The following is a 20,265-nucleotide window of genomic DNA, read 5'->3' as shown; positions in this document are numbered from 1 at the left end:
AAGGGGCACAGCTACAGACAGACCAAATGTCCAAAGACAGGGTAGTGCACATGTAAGTTACACCGTATCAGATCTCAGAATATTATATGGCCATTAAAAATACTGTCTACAAAGTTTTTAATGACGAAGAAGATTCCTATGATATGAAATGAAAAATATAGGACACAAAATTCTGTATGTATTTTGATCTCAGCTATGTTAAAAAAAAAATCTGCTTAGAAAAAGGACAGAGGAAATATCCCAAAATGTGGGGTGGGATATGAATAACTATTACTAAAGTTACCCTCTGTTCTGTATTTTCAAAATGCTCTAATATGACCTGTTTTACTTTTATAATTAGGAATAAAAATGAAAAAGAGAAGAGATCCTTCCTTATCTCTGTATCTCTCCCTACTGCCATTTGATATCAAAATGCTATCAGACTGAAGAAAAGGCTGGTATGAAATAGTAAAGCTCAGCCATGCTAGAAAAACACTGCTCCAATAAGGGATCTCTAGCACGCAGCACTGCCCTTTCCAGTCTCCCAGAGGTGATGTATGGACAGGACAGGATAGGTGGGGAGCACGAGGAAAAAACGAACACCCCTTGCTTCAGTCTTTCATTTCCGCCCGCTCCACAAGTCCCAACTGCACCCACAAACATTACCTTACAAAATAGCAGATCTTCAGGCAAAGCCCTGGCGAATTCTTTGCCAAGGCATCCTTATAGGTAGGGCTGTGGTTAAGGGAAATAAAAGCCTCTGTTACAGAAACCAAACAACTTCTTATCTGTGGAAGTATTTGCTAAAACTACCCCCCTCCCAGATGTTTTCTTCTCTTTCTGGCCATAGGATAAAAACCAACTTGATGTGTGCAGCTGTCTGCATATTATCACCTTGGAAGGGTGACAGTGATGACCTTCCATGTAGCCCACACTGAAATGGCTTGTGGAAAGAAGGAGAAGTCCTTTGCAGGAGGAGAAGTGGGAAGCCAACAGCGTGGAAAGGTCCCAGCACAGGTGGCCTCTATGAAGTGAAGGGGCAAAAGGCCTCCTGCCCATGCCCAAGAGATGAGGACTCCCACTGAAACAACTTAAAAAGAGGAGCCCCTCTCTTTTAAAGTGATTCCAGTAATGGATAAACAATTTGTGCTGTAAGTTAGAAGGGGAATGAATATTCAGATGTATTGTCATGAAAATTAAAAGCAGTAATGTGAAAAATGGTAACATGCGCCTAAGGGGCTCAGTAGATGGACCTTGTAAGTTGTGATGGCAAGTCAGACAAAGCCATGTGAACAATCCAAAATACAATCATTGATCACGTTTAAGGATCCATGGCATTCGGAATATTCCATGAGAAGGGTGCCATCCTAAGAATATCAAAGAATAGTAAGATCCCATTAAGTTTGCAGATCTTTAGAAATACATGGGAAGAATATTTCTTTTATGAGCCAAAGAAATGCAAAATCCAATCCAATGGTGAACCTAGGTGGATCTACCACTTTTGATCGACACACTGAGGAATCAGGCTGGTATGTGCACTGTGTGCCCCCGCAAGGCGATGCCTTCTTTCCCTTTTAAAAACTGCGCCATCATAACTGCAATACAGGGTTCAGTGATTCCCAGGCCCTACTGGGAATTCAGTAGGAGTAGTCCAGTGAGGAGGCCAGTGAGTAAGATGGCAAAGATCTCAACGGGACGGAGTGGTCTTCCTTCAGTGGGAATGTGTATCCTAAACCTCTGAAAAATTCACAGGTAAATACAGAAAAGGGAAAGTCCACATCTTAGGATTAGTGTTTTCTGATTAGGAAGGAATCTGAGCATTTGGGGATTTTGTCTCCCTGTAATATTTTAGAGCATATTAGAACGATAGTCTTGAAACTTTGATTTGGAATATATAATTAAGTGCTTCAGACTTGTGCTTTTAAACTGAAATCTTACTAAGTTTAATCATAGTTTTGGAACTTCTAAAATAATGGTAACTGTTTATAACTTCAATGTACTATTATAAAAACCATTTAGAATTCAGGAAGGCATCTTAAGTATTTAAAAATAATCCAAAATTTAAAATTCATAATTGTAGTTTAAAACCATTGGAAGTACTTAATTACCATTATTCAAATTAACCAAACATTTTTCAGGGTCCCTTAAAAATGCTTGGTGAAACATGTTAGGCTTATAGAAAGAATAATATTTGCAAGCTAAACCTGAATCCCTAAAGAAGAGCTATGGTTGTATAATTTGTACTTTTAATAAAATGACTTGAATTTAAAAACTAAATTTTAATAGATTCACTGCCTATAAAATCTGTCTTCAGAAGCACCAAAACAAAAACAAAACACAAAAACCCACATGCATAACAACATGGACAATAAAAATAAAAACCCCAGGAAACCAGCAAACTGCATGCAATAAAAGGCTTTGATGACTGCCTTTCTTTGGGCATAGAAGTTAAGAGTGAACCAGAATGACTTTACATTTCTTATGCTGCACTGCTGAGGAAATGTCTGCCTTCAGTGCCAAGAGATTCAAGCACAAGGCACATTCCAGATCAATAGGTCTCAGCTTCTATACTTCTATTACTTGATGGACTTCTCGAAATTTTTGTCTTCCTTTCTAATGGGGAAGGCAGAGAAAACATACTTCTCCTTTAAAACAACCAAGTAGATCTATAAATCAACATGGTGCCCTTTACTATGGACTTTTCTTCCTCCCAGTCACTCCCTGTCCTTCCCTCCCTTTGACCATCCATCCCTGTGGGCCGAGGGCCGAGGGCGGGGCAGAACCTGTGTGAACCAGTCAGTGTGCATGCGGGTGCTCTGCATGCAGGGGGCAGGCAGGCAGGGCACCCATCCTAAGGGCAGAACCTCCCCGCTCATCAGAGCCCCTAAACCATAGCGAAGGCAGCCCTGAAGTAAGGCAGAGCACCCGCTTTCTCCCTTTGGGAGAGAAGGGGAACACCCAGTATATGCAGGCCAGTAAAAGAGGCTCAGGGGTCTGTCTGCCTTGCAAGGCTTAAGGCCATTGTTTGCTGGAAGCTTCAGGCTCCACGCATTTTCCTTCTCTTCACATCTGGTACCAGGACTATGAAGTACAGTACAGTTCTGACTACTTTTCAGGCATTTGAGCCATTCAAAGCATGTTTCAAAATCCCAGTCTTTTTTTTTTTTTTTTTTTTTACCAGTGAAAAATCAGGAAACAACAGGAAACCCTTAGCTTATTTAACTAATAATTCTATTACTCCCAGGTCAGAAAACAGAGACAGACACATGAAGAGAAAATCATTCTGCCTCCAGTGTTTAACCTGGGTTTCAATGGTAGGCAGTCTTATTTCATATTCCCTTCTTAGAATCTCTTCTACCACCCCAGACCTGAGCAAAGCTTGAGTTTTTCACCTAAAAGTCCCAATATAGAAAGAGTATCCAATGTTTTTCATGAATGGTAAGGCAACATTTGTTGTGTCCAATCATGAGATGGTCCCTGAGCTAAGTTCTAGAGAAACAAAGATAAATAAGCTTTGGTTCCTGATGTCGATGGACACACGGATTAGTAGAGGAGACCTGTAAGTGGATAAGTTACAGCGTATATATTTTTAATATATGTTAAAAATTTATATATTTTTCTTAAGTTGACTTGTAATCAAATTAATTTTTAGTACCTTTGCAACTTCCTATATTACTAACACAAATCAAACAGCAGCTAGACGCAAAGTTTCGGCAATCGACTTGAAACAGTCATCTATAAAGATCAGAGCACATATGTATCACACTGGCAAAACTCAGACAGAAGTCTTGGTAGGTCAATTTATTTAGCTAACAGAATAGAAATACCTCACACTTTCTGCAGTCACGGATGGAAAGCTTTTCAAGGCAGGTTACATCCGGACCAGAGAGGGGAGACACATTGACTTTAGCAATACAAAACTAAAGTGACAGGAATTAGATTTTCAAAGCATTATTTAAAAATACTAGATGTATCTTTAAAAGGGAGGGGTGTGTGGAGGCCTGAAAAGGTCAGGAAAGACTTCACAGAAGGATCCTGAAAGAGTCTGCCTGCTAGGCAATGAGGGAGGCAAAGGCATGCCAGGCACAGGTGTACTGAGCAGTTCCAGGTCGGGAAGAAAGGGCTTCTGGGAGAGCTGCAGGGTGGAGCTGAACGGACACCCCGACTCAGACTGTGGAGGCCTTGTCCTGGCAGCTGAGGAGTGGGGCGTTACCCGTGCGGCCTACAGGGGCTCTGGAGCAACGGGCTTATGTGACGTGCTTGTGCAGAAAGTAACGTCCAAGGTGGCTTGTGAACTGGCACGTGGGGGAGAACAGCAGTCCCAGAGAGGGGCCTAGGAGAGAAGATGGAGGCCCACATGAAGCCCGGAGTGGCGGGGGGCGGGGGGGCAGGGGGAGAGAAGAAAACAGCTAAGAGTCATTTCTGAAGGAGAAGCCCTGGGACTGAGTAGTGGACTCTGTAGGAGGTGAAAGGCAGGGAGGAGTCCAGTGTGCTTCTGAGGTTTCTGGTTAGGGCGATCGGATGGGCGATGACACCATGCACTGAAACTGAAACTGAAAATGCAGGTGTCAGAGCAGAATTAATGGGCAGTAGTTGGAAATGAAGCTGGTGAGAAAACGAATTAAGGCTTGAGCATATTAAGATCCAAGTGTTGGCAGGACAAATTAGTCCAGATATTTTTTACAAAATGGCTTGGGTTAAAGAAATATAGATTTGAAAGTCCATGGCACCAAAGGATGGAGGTGGAGAGCCTGGTGGGGAATCACCCAGGAAGGAGGTAGAGTGAGAAGTAAACCAGGACACTGTCCCCTTATTTAAGATGTGCTCAGAGAAGGCGCCAGATGGGAAGTCAGAGGAGGGGTGGCTCAGGAAGGAGGAGAGCCAGGGGGCACCGCCTGGGAGCCCTGCAGGAGAGGGTTTGGAGAAGCAGGGGATTGTCCACAAAGCCCAGAGTAAGCAAGGACATAAAAGAGCCCCTGGCCTTAGCCACCAGGAGGCCACTGGTGCCACCAGGAGGCCACTGGTGACATCAGAGGAAAGTCTGAGCACGGGTGGGGGCCCAGGCTCAGTTAAGAAGTGAGTGGGAGTTGAGAGATTGGAGATAGTGAGTGCAGACTATTTTAAGACATTTGTGCATCAATTTTCTAACCCTAACAATGGAACAGAGGGAAGGCAGGGCTGAGAAGTTTATTTTTAGGTTGGGGAGACTTGAATGCGTTTTAGGCTGAGGGGCAGGTGCCATTGAGGAGGCAGAGGTGAAGGTGGAGGAAAGGGACAGGGGTGAGGGGTCAAACCTCTGGGGGGGTGGGAGAGAGCAGGGGGAGGGGAGAGGGTCTGCCCACCATGGGGACAGCCAGGGGCACAATTGAGTCCCTAGACCAACAAGTGTTTCACTGAGGAGTTTTTAATCACTGATACTGTTTAGAACTGTTGGTACGTGGAGTTAACAAAAAGTCGGAAGACTGTGAGTCAGCTTTATGACGGTTTAAAAATTCTCTGCAGACCAGACACCCACTTACGACCTGCACCTCTTATTACAGAGACCCCTCCCAATGCTCTTCCCTTGGAATGCTGCTGGAAACATCTCCTTTGATCTGAAACGTAAAGATTTATAAGTAGGGTTATAGAAGAGATTCAGTCTCTTCTGGTGGCTTTTACCTTCTGGTGTGCCATGAGATGAAATGGGAGGGGGGTCAGGGGAGGGGTGAAGGATCAGAAGAGCCACCACTCGTGACTCAGTGCCAGGGACCCGGGCTTCAGGTGCTCAACAGTCTCACCCCAACTACAGCCACAGCTTACACTGTGCTCCGCGAGCAGGAGAGGGCAGGCTCCTTCTCCACCCTACTCGCTTTGCACCCTGTAAGACAGTTAAAATCCAGCCAGGTTTGCTGGGCTGAGAGCCATCTCTGCCTGAAGCAGAAGCACCAGCAGACTCCAGCTACTGGGGTGTCGTGCAGCTCTTTCCAGAACCTGGGGAAAATTGAGGAATTGGACAGGAAAGCCAGTTTCTCATCTGAGTTATGACTGCACCCCCCCCCCCCGTCAGTTTGCACAGGATGAACAGGGATTCTTACTAACCTACAGGACACGTATTTTTACTAGCCAGACACGCTGAAGACCACTGTGTTTGCCCGTTGCTGTGACTACTTGCCAGAGCAATCAGCATTGCTAAAACTGCCCCACCCAACAGAAGTGACATGTACGTGTGCATGTGCACGTGGACACCCAAGACACACAGACAAACCCCATACCTCTCAAAGGACATTTGGACCCATTTACCACTGGGGGTTATTCCAAACCAATCAACATGAAAGCAAATTTCAAATCTCAAGATTTGAAATACTTTTGAATGAATCCCGCTTGGGGACCATCAGCCAGTGTGCTAAAGGATATAGGGTGACAACTTTCTGGAGCAGTTCAGCAGAGGAAATGATAATTCGGTGCATGGCCAGCATGACTTGCAACAGTTGGTTACTTCGACACAGGTTTCCATCTGCATCTGAAAGCATAAAGAGCAGCATCTGAGCGAGGCCCCCGTGAGAAATGAGTCCCCCGCGGGACACGTGACAACCCTCCGTCACTTGAAGGTGGATGGCCAGAGAGGGGGTACTCCACACAGTGCTCTTCTCCCCGTCTTGAGCACTGCACACCCCTCCCTTCTCTGCTTCTTACCCTCCTGCTGCATTCCCCCCTTCCCAAATTGTTCATTTTGATGTTCTTTAACCACCCCACCTGAAAGATGGGAGAATTTGGGGAAAGGGATAAAATTTGCACTGTATCATTGAGTCTCTGTTGGAAACAGAAGCAGATACAAGTTTTGTGGGGCCTAAAGTGCATATAATGGGGGGGGCCTTTCTAGGGTCAGAGTGAAAAAACACAGTCTTAACAGATTACAGTTAAACATACTACTTTTGTAAAATTGACAAGAACACACGATGGCAAGAATACACGACTGTGGCTCTCCCATGGCCTTGGAAGGTATTCACGCCAGTGAGGGGCCCTGAACAAGCTTTCCTAGTTTTAGAGCAATATGCCTCTGGATGAAAATAAAGGAGGAAGACTATGGACAAACATTACATTTGGAGATTTATGGGTGGGTTACAAGTATCCATGATGGTTCACTTCAAAGATCATGGCTAGCTAGGTTTTCCAAGTCTCAGCAGGAACCAAATAATGAGATGCATTCTATATATGGCATTGGGTGTAAATACTCCCCTTGGAGTGGTTTTTAAAATCTTTTCAACACCTGTGGCCTGAAGTATTGGTTATTTGCTGCCAGATCTATTCTCTGTCCTTCACCATGGACTGCATAACCCTTGCCAGCCAGCTTCCAGTTGGGTTCAGCCATGGGGAAGCATCAGCAACAGATGGGAGGGGTGAGGACTCAAGATATTTCTCTCATATCCTCTCTCTGCTTTGGCGCTATTTCCCTGATAGCATCTATAGGCCTCTTCAATGAATGACCACACTGGCTGGCCACTCCCCCATGACTCCAGCTCTCATTGGATCTAACACTTTTAATCTTCCTTGACCCTGTGGCCCTAGATGGTGGTGATGGGGGTGGGGGGTAACTTGTGGTTGTTGACAGCCTGGGTGCAGCATCCCTTAACAGCATCCTCATCTCCGTGAGGAGTTCCTTCGTTTGAGTGCTTTCATTTAAACAAACCACATGAATTCGCTTCTCTGACGGGAACTTGAATGAATCCGGGCACAGTATCAGATGGAAGAACAGACACGACTTGCCCTGCCATTTCATCTCTCCGAGGGCACCAAATGACAAATGAAGGACACGGGGCTCAGGATTCAGAAAGTCCTGGCTCGTCCTCAAATGATGACCTGAAGTCACAGTTCACTGAGAAAATATGAGTGAATGGACATGATCACTTACCTTCCCCTCACCAACCCCGCCAATTCGTGTGCATGCTCTTACTCTCACTGCCTGCCCTCCCGTTTCCATGAGAGGCCTTGCAGAGGCCATGGCTTCCACCATGCCTGGGGTCTCCTCTGTTCTCTAGGGTGATGATCCTGCCTTCGTCCACTTTATCTCCTGCATTCTCAACTCTTCTCTCTCTCCTGCCTTACCTACCTATGGCATTTAAACATTACCCCCGCCTTGCCCCAATCTCCTATTTAAAACAAAATGAAACAAAACCTTAAGCTCTCACCACGTCTAAGACTTCTCCGTTTCTCTGTTCCCCTTTGTAGCAGAACCTGTCATCAATTTCTCACCTGCCATTCATTTTCAACCGTCCCATTTTGACTTTTATCTCTGTCCTCCCACTAAATATTTTATTCTCAGGGTCACCAAATCCAATAGTTTCTTTCTCTGGCTTCATGTTAACTTTATGAGTCAAGTTGCATTCAGCCCAACCCAACCTAAGTTGACAACCATCTTTCCCGGAACACTTGCTTCTCTTGGCTTCCACGACATCACACTGTCTCAGTTTCTCTCTCACGCTCGTCTTCTATCTCCTCTTCCTCTGCTGAGCATTTAAATGTCACCACACTCTGTGGCTTAATCCTCCCACTTCTTTTCAAAATAATTTAAAAATTTTGAAACTTGTTAAATTTTAAATTGAAAATTTTAACTTTTTAACTTGCTTAACTTTTTAACTTTTTTCTAGGTGAACTCATCTATTCCTATGGCTAAAATCCCACATCTGTTTGCTGATGACTGCCCAACTCTCATCTGTAGCCTGAGTACCAAACTAACATGTCCAACATCCTCCTTGGCAAAGTTACTCAGACGTCCAATTTCAAACTTAACTAACTCATCCCAACAAAACTCTTGACCTCTCTCTCCCCCCCCCACCCCCCGCCCATTCCTCCTCCTCCTCTCAGGAAATGACAGCACCAACTACACTCGGTTACCCCAACAGAAAACCTAGGAGTCATCCTTAATTTGTCACTTTCCCTCACACACAGTCCATCAGCCAGTCTTGAATTCTACTTGCAAAATGTCACCAGTACCACCCAAGAGTGACCTAAAAGACCCCTGCTTCCCCTCTTGTCCCCCTACAATCCATCCTCCACACACACGCCAGGAGTGAGCCCCTAAAACCCATAAACCAGGTCATGTCCTTCATACACTTTCATGGATTCCATTACACTTGTAACAAAACACAAAATCCTTGCTGTAGCCAGTGAAGTTCCATATGTTCTGCCCCCTTCTACTATCCTTCACTTCATTTCACACCACATCACTCCTCTCCATCCCTCTATTTACACCTCAGACCTTCCAAGGTTATTCATGCACCTTATGGCCTTTGCATTTGATATTTCCTGCAATGTGGTCTTTTTTTCTCTTGGCCTATTCATGTCATTCGGGTCTCAGTTTCAACATCACATCCTTGGAGAGGTCTTCCTTGAACCACCTGAGGTGGCCATTCCCCTGCCTGAGATTCTGCACAGCACTTATCATCCATTATTAGAAGTTATATTTTTGTTTATTATTTTCTGAGTCTCCACTAGAATATAAGCTTCATGAGACCTGAGCCCTGTCTGTTTTTCCCATGACCATATTTCCAGGGCCTAGAACAAGGAGGATACATAGCAGGTATTCATTAAATAGTTGTTGAGTCAATGAGTGAACTGTGCCAAACAGGAGAACCCTTAACTTTTCATGTTTTTGGATATTCAGTTTGCTTTGTCATAAGCTGTTTTGCTGATGAGATACATAATCTACACACTTGTTTTCTCAAGGTTACAACTTGAGAAACTGGGGCACCTGGGTGGCTCAGTCAGAGCATCCAAATCTTGATTTCAGCTCAGGTCATGATGTCATGGTTTGCAGGATCGAGCCCTGCATTGGACTGACGATGGCACGGAGCCTGTTTGGGATTCTCTCTCTCCCTCTCTCTGCCCTTGCCCTACTCATACACTCTCCCCCTCTCTCCAAAATAAATGAACTTTAAAAAGAAAAAAACAAAACTTGGCAAATCATCTTTATGAAGTATTCAGTTAGGCTGGTTATAGTTCTGTCACTCTTTCATCAATTCTTCTCAACTTAGTGAGGAAGGGTTAATATCATGTTGGGCATTTTCACCACGAGCATCTTGGCCCACAAGTGTTTTTGCCACAAAACTAATAGTCTGTAAGGCCATTTTGCCGTACAAGATTTAAAAAACTAACCAGGGGGTGCCTGGGTGGCTCAGTAGGTTAAGCATCTGACTTCGGCTCAGGTCATGATCTCGCAGTTTTTGAGTTTGAACCCTGCGTTGGGCTCTGTGCTGACAGCTCAGAGCCTGGAGCCTCCTTCAGATTCTGTGTCTCCCTCTCTCTCTGTCCCTCCCCTGCTCACACTCTCTCAAAAAATAAATAAAAATTAAAAAAAATAACTGGTGGACAGTTTGGCCTCATCTCTCCTTCATGCAGCACTTCCATTTTACAGGCTATAAAGCTCAGCCCTCATAATGGTCTATACAGTCGCAGAGTTTTGAACCTACATTTCCTACCAAACTTGGAATGTCTGCTAGTGGACATGTGACAATATGCCAAGGACAAGCGACAGTGGAGAAGGCTTTCAAAACGCAATACAAATCTCAGCTACAAGTATGCATCCTAGTATTTCGAAATGGATACCTCTCTTAATGAAGGAAGAAATTTTAGCCACAAGACAAATCAAACAAAAGAAAGAAAAAAAAAAGGATAATACCATGAATGAAAGACTTTGAAGACTATGCTTAGATATAATACACAAAATAAACTCAGTTATTTGCACAGTATGGCCAACACACATTGTAAATGTACTCAAACATTTTGTATTTTGCAATAGTGTTTTTAATTTTGTTATTCATTTTTCATGTTTTTAATGAATGTCCCTCTTCTGGTTTTTTTTTTGTGATTTTATCTTTTTTGGAAAATTGTGTTTCAGCTGATTAGTTATGCAGTGAAAATGCTTGTGGTAAAAATGCTCACGGCAAACGTGTTTATACAGCAACTACACGGAACTGGTTAGTTTTCCTCTCTCTGTTTTCTGGCTTAACTTCTGTAATGGTTATCTCTTGCCACAAAAATTCCAGATAACAAACCACCCAGCACTCAGTGACTTCAGAAAGTAATCAATTATTTTTTCTCAAGTGCTATGAATTGGCTAGGGACAGGGGATCGGCACATAGAGGCTGGGCTTTGCTGGGGGCCTCTGTTCTGCAGACCTCCCAGCTGCCCTGGACCAGTGGGCTAGTTGCGGTATGTTCTTTCATGGTGACGGCAGGGCACCAAAGGGCAACTGGAAATACCGAAGGCCTCTTCAGCTTAGGTTTGGAACTGGCATGCTGTCGCTTCTGCCTTATTCTGCTGGCCACAGCAAGTCACACTGCGGGGTCTCCAGTGAAGGAGCAGGGACCTTAAAGTTTTGTGAAAAATATCACTGACACTGAGAAAGTGGAAAATGTGGGTAGGGGGCTAATGCAATCACATCTTACCACAGTTATGAGGGGATAACTTTTCAGTTCAGCATCTGACAATATAGTTTTTATAACGCTCCGTTCCTCACCAGGGTAGTAGCGTCATGTTCCAAATACTAGGGTAAAAAGCAGGGGAACTGAAACATATTTGTAGGGTATGCACTGGAATATCACAGGAGCTACAGACACAGTCACAGGCTTTTTCAGTATAGACATGCTTGCTATCTCCACTGTTCTTTGTGGCTGGCTGGCATCTTTCCATGCATGCTCACGTATTGGGGGAAGGGGCTAGAAGTGTCCTGGGTGAGATCAAAACCAAGTGACCTATGGAAGGATTCGAGGAGCTAACCAGGTTTGCCACCGAGAAAATCAAGGAGGGATACCAGGATTGTCTTCACATATCTGGGGTACTATTTGTGGGAGAAGGTTTAGATTTGTTCTGTGTGGCCACAAATGGCAGAACCAGAGAGAATGAACCAGAAGAGGATGAGAAAGAAAGAGGGTTGTGCACCACATGGAGCAGAAGGTTCGAACCAACAGGACTGCGACAATGGAAGCACTCCCATCACAGAGATACTCACGAGGAGGCTGGAGAGGGACACTTGATTATATCATTTTGACTGGCATAGCAGCTATTATCTATTGAAGTCATACCAATACCAGGAGCTGTGCTAAGCACCTTCATGATGTTATTTCTAATTCTGAAAATAATTTGGCAATATTGCTCAAAACTTATAGCCGAGGAAATCGTAGTATAGAAAGATGCGGTAATCTGTTCTGGGTCAAAGAGAAAAAGAGTTAGGATCTGGCTCCAGGTCTGTTTGATTCTAGAACTCCAGCTCTTTCCACTACACTCAGCTGCCTGCTGCCCGGCCATTTGTCAGGACAGGGAATTCAAGGGTTAAATGAGGGGGCTGAAGGAGATGAGCTTTAAGATCTCTTCCAGTGCTCAGGGCTGAATCTAAGAGATGCTTCTGGGATACAGGGTTGGAATTAGTGCACATTTGGAAGAATAGCTTTTGTACTCCTGGTGATTTCTGAAAAACTCTTGCATGCCTTGGCTGATTGATATTGATCATTAAAGTTGTCCTTCAGTAAGAAGAGGGCTGTACCCAAGATTCAAAACCATATTCACTCTCCACTTTTGCCTTGTAACCCCTCTTCCAGAGTTCCATGACGTTCCCCCACTGTGGCTCTGTGGGAGTGAAGGCTGGCAAATGGTAAGGCCAGGAGGGGATGACTCACTCGGCAAAGGGAGGCAGGAATGGGGTGAGGGAGGAAGAACTCTACATCTACATCCAGAACCCCCTTCTTGGTTCTGTTTCACCAGGAGAATTTCTGCATGTTCACTTGCCCTCGTTACCACCACATCTCTCCAACGCTATCTTCGGCCTCCGTGTGACCTCATTAAGGATGTATTCCCTTCCTGACTTCATCTCACAGAACAAGCACCTCTTCCTTTTTGAGAGGAAGCGCCTCCCTTTCAAAGTCAGATTTCTAAGTGGGTGGTCAAGGGGGATTTACCTTCCAGACTGCAAGATTTAATTTTGATATTTTGATATAATTGCTGTAAGCTGATTTAAATATTTCAATGAATAATTTCATTTTGTTTGCATCTTTAGGCTTTTAAAAATGCAGGGTGTCATACTAAAAATTCTAATAAGTAAAATGTGCAATGCATAATAAAATGTGCATATTTTCTCAGTACCATCTGCTCCTCCTAACACTTTAGGGGAGACTTCTTTAAAGGGCTGAAACCTCAGTGGGTACAAAATGTCAATCTTATATAATCTATCACTAGACTTGGGGAGTAACGTACGCTGTTAGGGAGGTATATTAAAGACCCACCCAACCTGTGGAAAAAGAAAAGCCATGTGGCTTCCAGAAAGTCATGTGTCTATGAACCAAAAAACCCATTTTCCATCATTAGACTCAGTGGCGGCCATGACTCCACTATAGGGAATCACAGAATCTCAGGGTGGAGAAGACCTCTGACATCTTCTACCTTAACCTTCTATCTCATGCATTGTTTCTTCCTAAAAGTACCACAGGTAACTTGTTACCTAGTATCTACTTGCACATTTCTAATGAAAGCATATGGTTCCCTAATTATTCCATATAGTGACTTTTCATTCTACTTCAACCGGAAACATTTTTGATGCAATTAACCAATACTGGTCCGTAATCTACTCTGTGCAAGGTGCTATCTTAGATCCCAAAGGAAAGCTGAGGAGCTCTAAGGAAGCCCCTTGTCATTAAGGAGTCAACAATCTGGTTGGGGAATAAGACATACCCAAGACACATGATAATATCAGGCAGTAAATATTAAGGGTGAAGCTCTTACAGAGAGCACACTGAAGGATGCAAAGTTCAGAGGAAGCAGAGACCCATCCATTCATGATGGTTCAGGAAGCATCTTGATACCCGTGGTGAAGTGACCCAGAACTTTGAGATTATTCAAGAGATCATATGGTTCAGCCCTTTGCCCCTCAATCACTCTGTACACTCTTTTCTTCCTTTCCTTGGTTTAATCTTAAATATTTGCCTCTCATAGCAACGAACTACTCCCTAATGATTAGAATCCCGTGAGGGTAAATCTGTACTCAGCTGCATTCCAGGCCCTGCTTCTTGCTGACAAGTGGGGTGACCTGCCTACAGCACAGGTTCACCTGGGAATGAGGCACAAATCACTTGCTCCAAAATGGACATAAAATATGGCCCACCCCAGAGAAACTGCAGAACAGAGTCTTTGCTTCCTCTTTGTTTTGGTTTCCACAGAAATCTCTTAACACAGAAGTCTCATGACCAAAGACAAAAGCTCAGAAATTGGCTTATCACAGGTAGGCCATCTGTCACCATTGGGGGCATAACACGAAGTAACAGGTATGTCAAAACCAGTGACCAGAAAATGGTAATGGGAACACTATGGACAGAAAACCATGACAGCAGAGGTGAATCCAGAACCCAGAGCAGGGCAGAAGCTGCTAATGGAGGTCAGTGTCTCCAGAAATGAGAAGACTGGATCCAGGGAGAAGCTGACAGACACACACAGAATTATGAAGTGTAACACTTCATAAATGTTTTAAAGAAATAAAATCTACTTGACAGCAAGACTATTACATTCATTAAATCCTGTTTGGAGAAGGTAAAAAAATCAGCAAGCTGAAAAAACAACTTAACAGTTTGTCATTGTCCTTAGTTTTGTTTTGCTTTCTGGTGCCAACAGCTGCCACTGGGGCAGCAAGTGCGCATGAAGGAGGAGCAGGGTGATGCATGCCTTCATCTCTCACAACTTCTACCACCTGCACAGCTTCCAACACGTGTCGGATACCACCTTGCTCTTGCTTTGGTGCCCCAGCCCCGCAAGCCTGGGGGCAGGAGAACAAGCAGGAGGAAGCGAGTGATCTACCAGGATGGAGTCATACTTCACAGGGCAAGGGAGACAATCAGTACGGCCACTGCCAGCGGTACGCGGGTGGGAGTTTAGAGAACAGCTCTCCTGGGGGTGAGGGGGACCCTGATTTGTAGTGTTCGCAGACTTCCATGACCTAAATACTCCCATTACGGCCAATTCCAAGCAACTAGCACAAAGCCACTGAGCGCGGAGCCGGGGTGAGATGCTCGCAGTCAGCTCTGGCCAGATGCAAACTCTAGCAGCAGACCCAAGGTCGACACCATCGGTCTTGCCCAGCGTCCTGCTGTACTTCTTCCTATCAGGTGCTCCTGACTCCTCCCCTCATGCCTTCTGGGCCTCGCCTAGTGACAGAATGAGCAGTTAATCCAGATCAAGAAGCTCCTCGGGTGGAGAAGGGTGAACCCTCTCAGAGAGATCTACATCACAGCAGCGATTTCTTGAAGTGGTTAGTGCTCTAACCCAGGACAAACATTTAAATGTAAGGTGAGGATGTGGCAGAAGGGAGGCTCCCAGTGCCTTGTAAAACCAGCCCTGCTCTTACTCCCTCTGGGATAACCTGGCATATCACACCCAGGCCAAAGGCATGGAGGCTGCCTTGTGAGTGCGAGGATGTAGGACTAGTTAGAATATTTCCTATTCCGTGGCCCAGTACAGTGTCCAGGAGCTCTGAGTATCTTGGTTGAATTTGGCTTTTAATTATTTATTTGCAATGGCCAGGGAATCCCATGACATAGACACTACGCAAGCCTCAACTGAACCATGACCTGCAATTTCAAACTTCTGCAACAGGCCTTTAAAAAGCAGAGTATTACCCAAGAAGAGGCTGGTCAGGCTCACCTCTTTTCTCTGCTCCCACCCAACCCCTGGGGGGTGATGACAGCCAAGGCGAGGGACTCAGAGAAGGGTAAAACCTGGCTCAGCAGCCTCTACAATAAAGGGGATCTAGTCTAATCAGGCCTCTCTCGACTCCTGACCCAGAGAGGCCAACCAGGGAGATGCCTGGTGAAGGAAAAGAACCTGTGCACCATCCCTTCATTCTACCTACTTTCCATCCTGTTGGGGCAGAGCTGTGGAGTGGGAGGGCGAGGCAGGCATTTCAAGTGGAACAGCATCTACTTACACGCATGCGCGCGCGCGCGCGCACACACACACACACACACACACACACACACACACACACACACACACACACGCTGTCCCTGAAGCCAGTGGAGAACTGCGCTGGTCTCCCTAGATGACAACACCTAATAGCAATACTTTGTTTTTATAGCACTTAGTTTCCACATACAGAATCACCTGTGTGGAACGTGGGAGTTTCACAACTTTGTGCTGTCTCAGGGACCGTTGGCTCAAGTTTAAAGATGAAGAAATAAGGTAATCATGCCTTGGCCATGGTCACAGGGCTGGTGAGTGGAGGCTCCTGGACAGAAATGATCCTCTGGCCCCCAGCCCAGGGCTCTTACCTTGGCACCAGTGTCCCTTCAGGGATTAGGTGAATGGGGTGAAGACTGGTTATACTGGGAAGAGCTCTACCTTTTGGCCATCCATGCTACCAGGCTAACTCCTTTACCAGCAGCCCCACTTCTGGTTCTCTGTCCAAGAAGCCCTGCACCCATACAGACCAACTTTCTCACTATAATCATGACACATTCACTAACAATCACCCTGGAGAGCCTAACAAACCTACCACTTTTCATGGCATCAACACAAGGCAGCTATTGCTGGCACAATTTAGCTAGGACAACCAGAACCCAGAATGCCTGGTGAGCCAGTGGCCATGTGGGTGGAAATGCCAAGGCCCCTGGGAGCTCCCAGCCCTCCTGTGTCGGCCTGCCTCCCCCTCTCTGGTGCAGCAGGTGCTCTCTCCACTCCCTTGGCCAAGCCATCAGCAGGAATGTTCCTCCCTGGGCATGGCTTTTCTTCCAAAGCGTGAAGCTCTATGTAAAAGATGACCCAGATTTTTCGGATGAGCGACTGCAATCTATAAATGTCTAACCAAGTGCATGAATCGCCTAATGTGAAAAAGAGCTCTTAGCTGTGTCGCCTCTGCTGAGCAAGACAGCTGGCCTTCCCTGGGGACTGCTGCCTCAATCTGGACCTGTCACGTCTGAAGAATAAGGGGGCTGAGGGAAGCTGTCCTCGTCAGTTCTGCAGATTGCACACAGTTCTTGAGATGGGAGCTGGGGAACTGGGCTGGCACCTAGAGAACAGGGAGGGAGAGGTGTGACAGGTGCTGGGTGGGCCCCCGTGATCTGACCCTAGGACAACACCATGACCTCAAACTCTGTGAGCCACTGTCAGAAGATAGCACCAACTAAACCCAGCATGCAGCTGCTTCTCTGGGTCCAAATCCCTGGGAGCAAATTATCTGCCTGGGTAGCTATGCTGCCGTTTGAGTCTTTGGTGAGCTACCGTCAGTAGAGCCTACTTGGCTCATGCAGTCATCTTCCCCCACCACAGCAGCACAGGGATGTGTCAGGCAGATACCTGTCTTGGCTCCCCAGAGGACACAGACAGCTGCCAGCAGGTGGCCGGGAGAGAGGCCAGCAAAGGGGGAGTGGACACAAAGAAAAAGAGACAAACGCAAACAAAACAGGGAGGAAAATCTGGGACAGCACTCTTCCCTTGCTCGCTGGAGCATGTTCCTATGGCTTCATTCTTGACTGTTACATTTTGAGCCTTTTTTGCATATTTGTTGTCAGGCCGAATAGGTACTAAGAAGCAGCCTGGGGAACTTCCCAAATGCTCTCCCGGGAAAGAATTAGTACAAGGCCTGGCTGAGATGGATTGGTTAGCCTCACAGTCCACCTTCTTCAACAAGTTTTTCTCAGTGTGTGTGACTTTATCCTAACAGACCTCGTTCCAGGGCATGACAGGACTGAGGCAATTGCTATGTACTGACATTAGACAGCACTACGCTGAGTATAGTCTCATCACAAACTGTGCTTTCACCAAAGACTCGGCTCTCGGTGTATAATCCCCTGCAGTGAGCAGTCCTGTACGAGACCATCATCAGATCACCATGTAGGCGAAAGCCACTCAGCAAAGTCTTTTGCAATCAGACAGAAGTTACTGTGAAAGTCTCATCCCGCCTTCTTTGGTTGTATAGGATTAGATTACGTTTGACTAAATACAGAAAGGTGCTCAGTAAACTGTGAGGCACTCCGGCAGTTGGTGAATTGTTCTTATTTCTCTTGCTGGGTTTGGAATACCGTTTTTTCTCGTTGCTCCTATTAGTCTCCAGCTACTCCGGATGGAACTCTTGACTTTTCATGAAACACTATAACCATAACTCAAAGAGTGGCTATCCACTGTGGTATGAAATGCTGCCTGTGCCAATGAGACTGGACTTGGTTTCCTCTCAGGCACGGTCCCGCTCCATGGCAGAGTTAGTTGGGGGCCTTCCTAACTTCCTTGCAATCCTGGGTTTGAAGTGCACCTACCCCTTAGACTCTCAAGACAGGAGGACAGCTCAGAGTTTAGTGAGGTGCCAGAGAAATCTGCATGAGGACCTGAGAAACAAGTCTGGTCCTAACAGACCTACACACCTTACTATCCACAGAGAACAGATAGTAAGACAGCCTTACTATCCAGAGAGAACTGCAGGGATGGGCAAAGAATCTCTTATAGTCTGAGGGAAAAAAGAAACTTCCCTCTACTCAGGAGCCAAGAGCCAAATAAGAATGTTCCAAAACACCCCAACTGGTGTTGGGTGCTGTCACCATCTTACAGAAACTGGTGCTGTCACCATCTTACAGAAATAGCCCAAATGCAGCAGTGAAACACAATGCTGATACCAACTAGAAGATGGAAGAGCCAGGAGGATATTTGGCATTGCTGGAGTAAATGCGACATCGGACTAGAAGAAATGAACCACGTTCAAAGGTTAGCCTGACCATGTCTCCTTCTCTGTGTCTTTTTGTTAACACACATGAAATGCTTCTTGCGTGTAAGAGAGTCTTTACGTGTATTAACTCTATGACATAGGTGATATTATTATCTGACAGATTAAGAAAGACACTGAAGCAGAAAGGGGCTAAGCTAACTTCCCCGAGTTCAGTTATGAAGTGGCAGACCAGGGATTTGAACCCAGGCTTCCCAGGCCTCAGATAGCTCTGATCATTTCTGAGCCACAGCCTGCTCATTTGCATAGTGAGAACTTGGCAATGTCCTGCCCCCATGCCGCCCAGTAGAGAGATAATCAGGAGATCAGTAGAGATAAGGAAGGAGCTGTGATATCTTCTGGGGAGAACAAGGTCCTGAACTGAGACCAAACCATGTAACATCTGGTTGACTTGTGGGTCCTGAATATCTAGGCTGCCTGACAGTTGTCACGTAGGCACATGAAACCCTCACTCTGTTGCTGAAGTGCATTTATTGGTGCTTTCTTGCCGACCACAGTCTCCTCAGATGCTAGCTCTTTTGAGCCTCATGGCAAATCGGTGGGACAGGTATTATTTTTATTATTTTTTGGGAGGTGGGGGGTGGAAATGGGAGAGTAAAGCGGTGTGATCTGCCTCAAGTGACACATCTGATGAGTGACTGCTGGGGTTTAAATTCTGGTCTTTTGACACAAGCCCTGCCCTTTCCACCGAATGCCACTGCTTCTCATTCTGAGAGGCGTGACGATTAAAGGCACATCCTTCACCTCAGCACCTGAGGGTTGCTGGATCCAGCTTAGACTGTAAATGAGAATACTAACATCAACAACTGCCACCATGGATCGAGCATCCCATGTGCCGGGTATTCTAATTATTACCACCTATGTACGCTAGATGATTCTCCATTTCACACATGAAGAAACACTCAAGAGAAGTAAAATAACTCAGTACTGGTCCCAAAGACAAGAGGCTGGGAGGAAAGGGAACTGCCGTCCTGGTTATCGTTGTTTCTTTTTTAAAAATATTTATTTATTTTGAGAGAGAGAAAGGGAGGGAGGGCGGGTGGGCGAGCATGCAAGTGGGGCAGGGGCAGAGAGAGAGGGAGAGAGAATCCCAAGCGGGATCCGTGCTATCAAGCAAGCCTGAGTGGGACTCCAACTCATGAGCTGTGAGATCATGATCTGAGCCAAAATCAAAAGTCAGATGCTCAAACGACTGAGCCACCCAGGCACCCCTGTCCTGGTTATAATTCTGACTCCAGGGTTTTTAGTCTATGATGGAAACCATCAGTTTCCTACAGTCTCTAGTCCCCTGCTGTACCCATTAACACTGGGTTCATTACCTTCACTTAAATCATAGCATATAAGAATAGCCATTGGCTAGCAACCACTGTTAACACACAACAGTAAGTACACACTTACTGTGAAGAGTTAAATGCCTTTAGAAGGAAGAAACAGCTAAGGATTTATATTTCCAGGACCTGGAGAATGTGAGAGGATGCGGGGGGGGGGGGGGGGTGGTGGTGGTGGTGATGACGAGGAAATTTTAACACAGTTTTTAAAAAGAAAGGGTGAAAACAAGAGTT

General features: G+C 45.6%; 1 protein-coding gene across 1 annotated transcript in view; it reads right to left on the bottom strand.

Moving 5' to 3' along the window:
* The window catches only part of RASGRP1 (RAS guanyl releasing protein 1), an 80,149-nt gene that overhangs the window by 29,663 nt on the left and 30,221 nt on the right, over window positions 1-20,265 (bottom strand). Inside the window, exons 3-4 of the mRNA XM_047862147.1 lie at window positions 6,373-6,478; window positions 646-708 (exon numbers count right to left, since the gene is read on the bottom strand). Coding sequence (XP_047718103.1) covers window positions 646-708; window positions 6,373-6,478 — 169 coding nt within the window. The remainder of the gene's footprint in view (window positions 1-645; window positions 709-6,372; window positions 6,479-20,265) is intronic.

Source organism: Prionailurus viverrinus, chromosome B3 (genome assembly GCF_022837055.1).
Source record: "Prionailurus viverrinus isolate Anna chromosome B3, UM_Priviv_1.0, whole genome shotgun sequence".
NCBI classification, from domain to species: Eukaryota; Metazoa; Chordata; class Mammalia; order Carnivora; family Felidae; genus Prionailurus; species Prionailurus viverrinus.
Note: the sequence above shows the minus strand (reverse complement) of the source record. Positions and strands in the feature narration are given on the sequence as shown.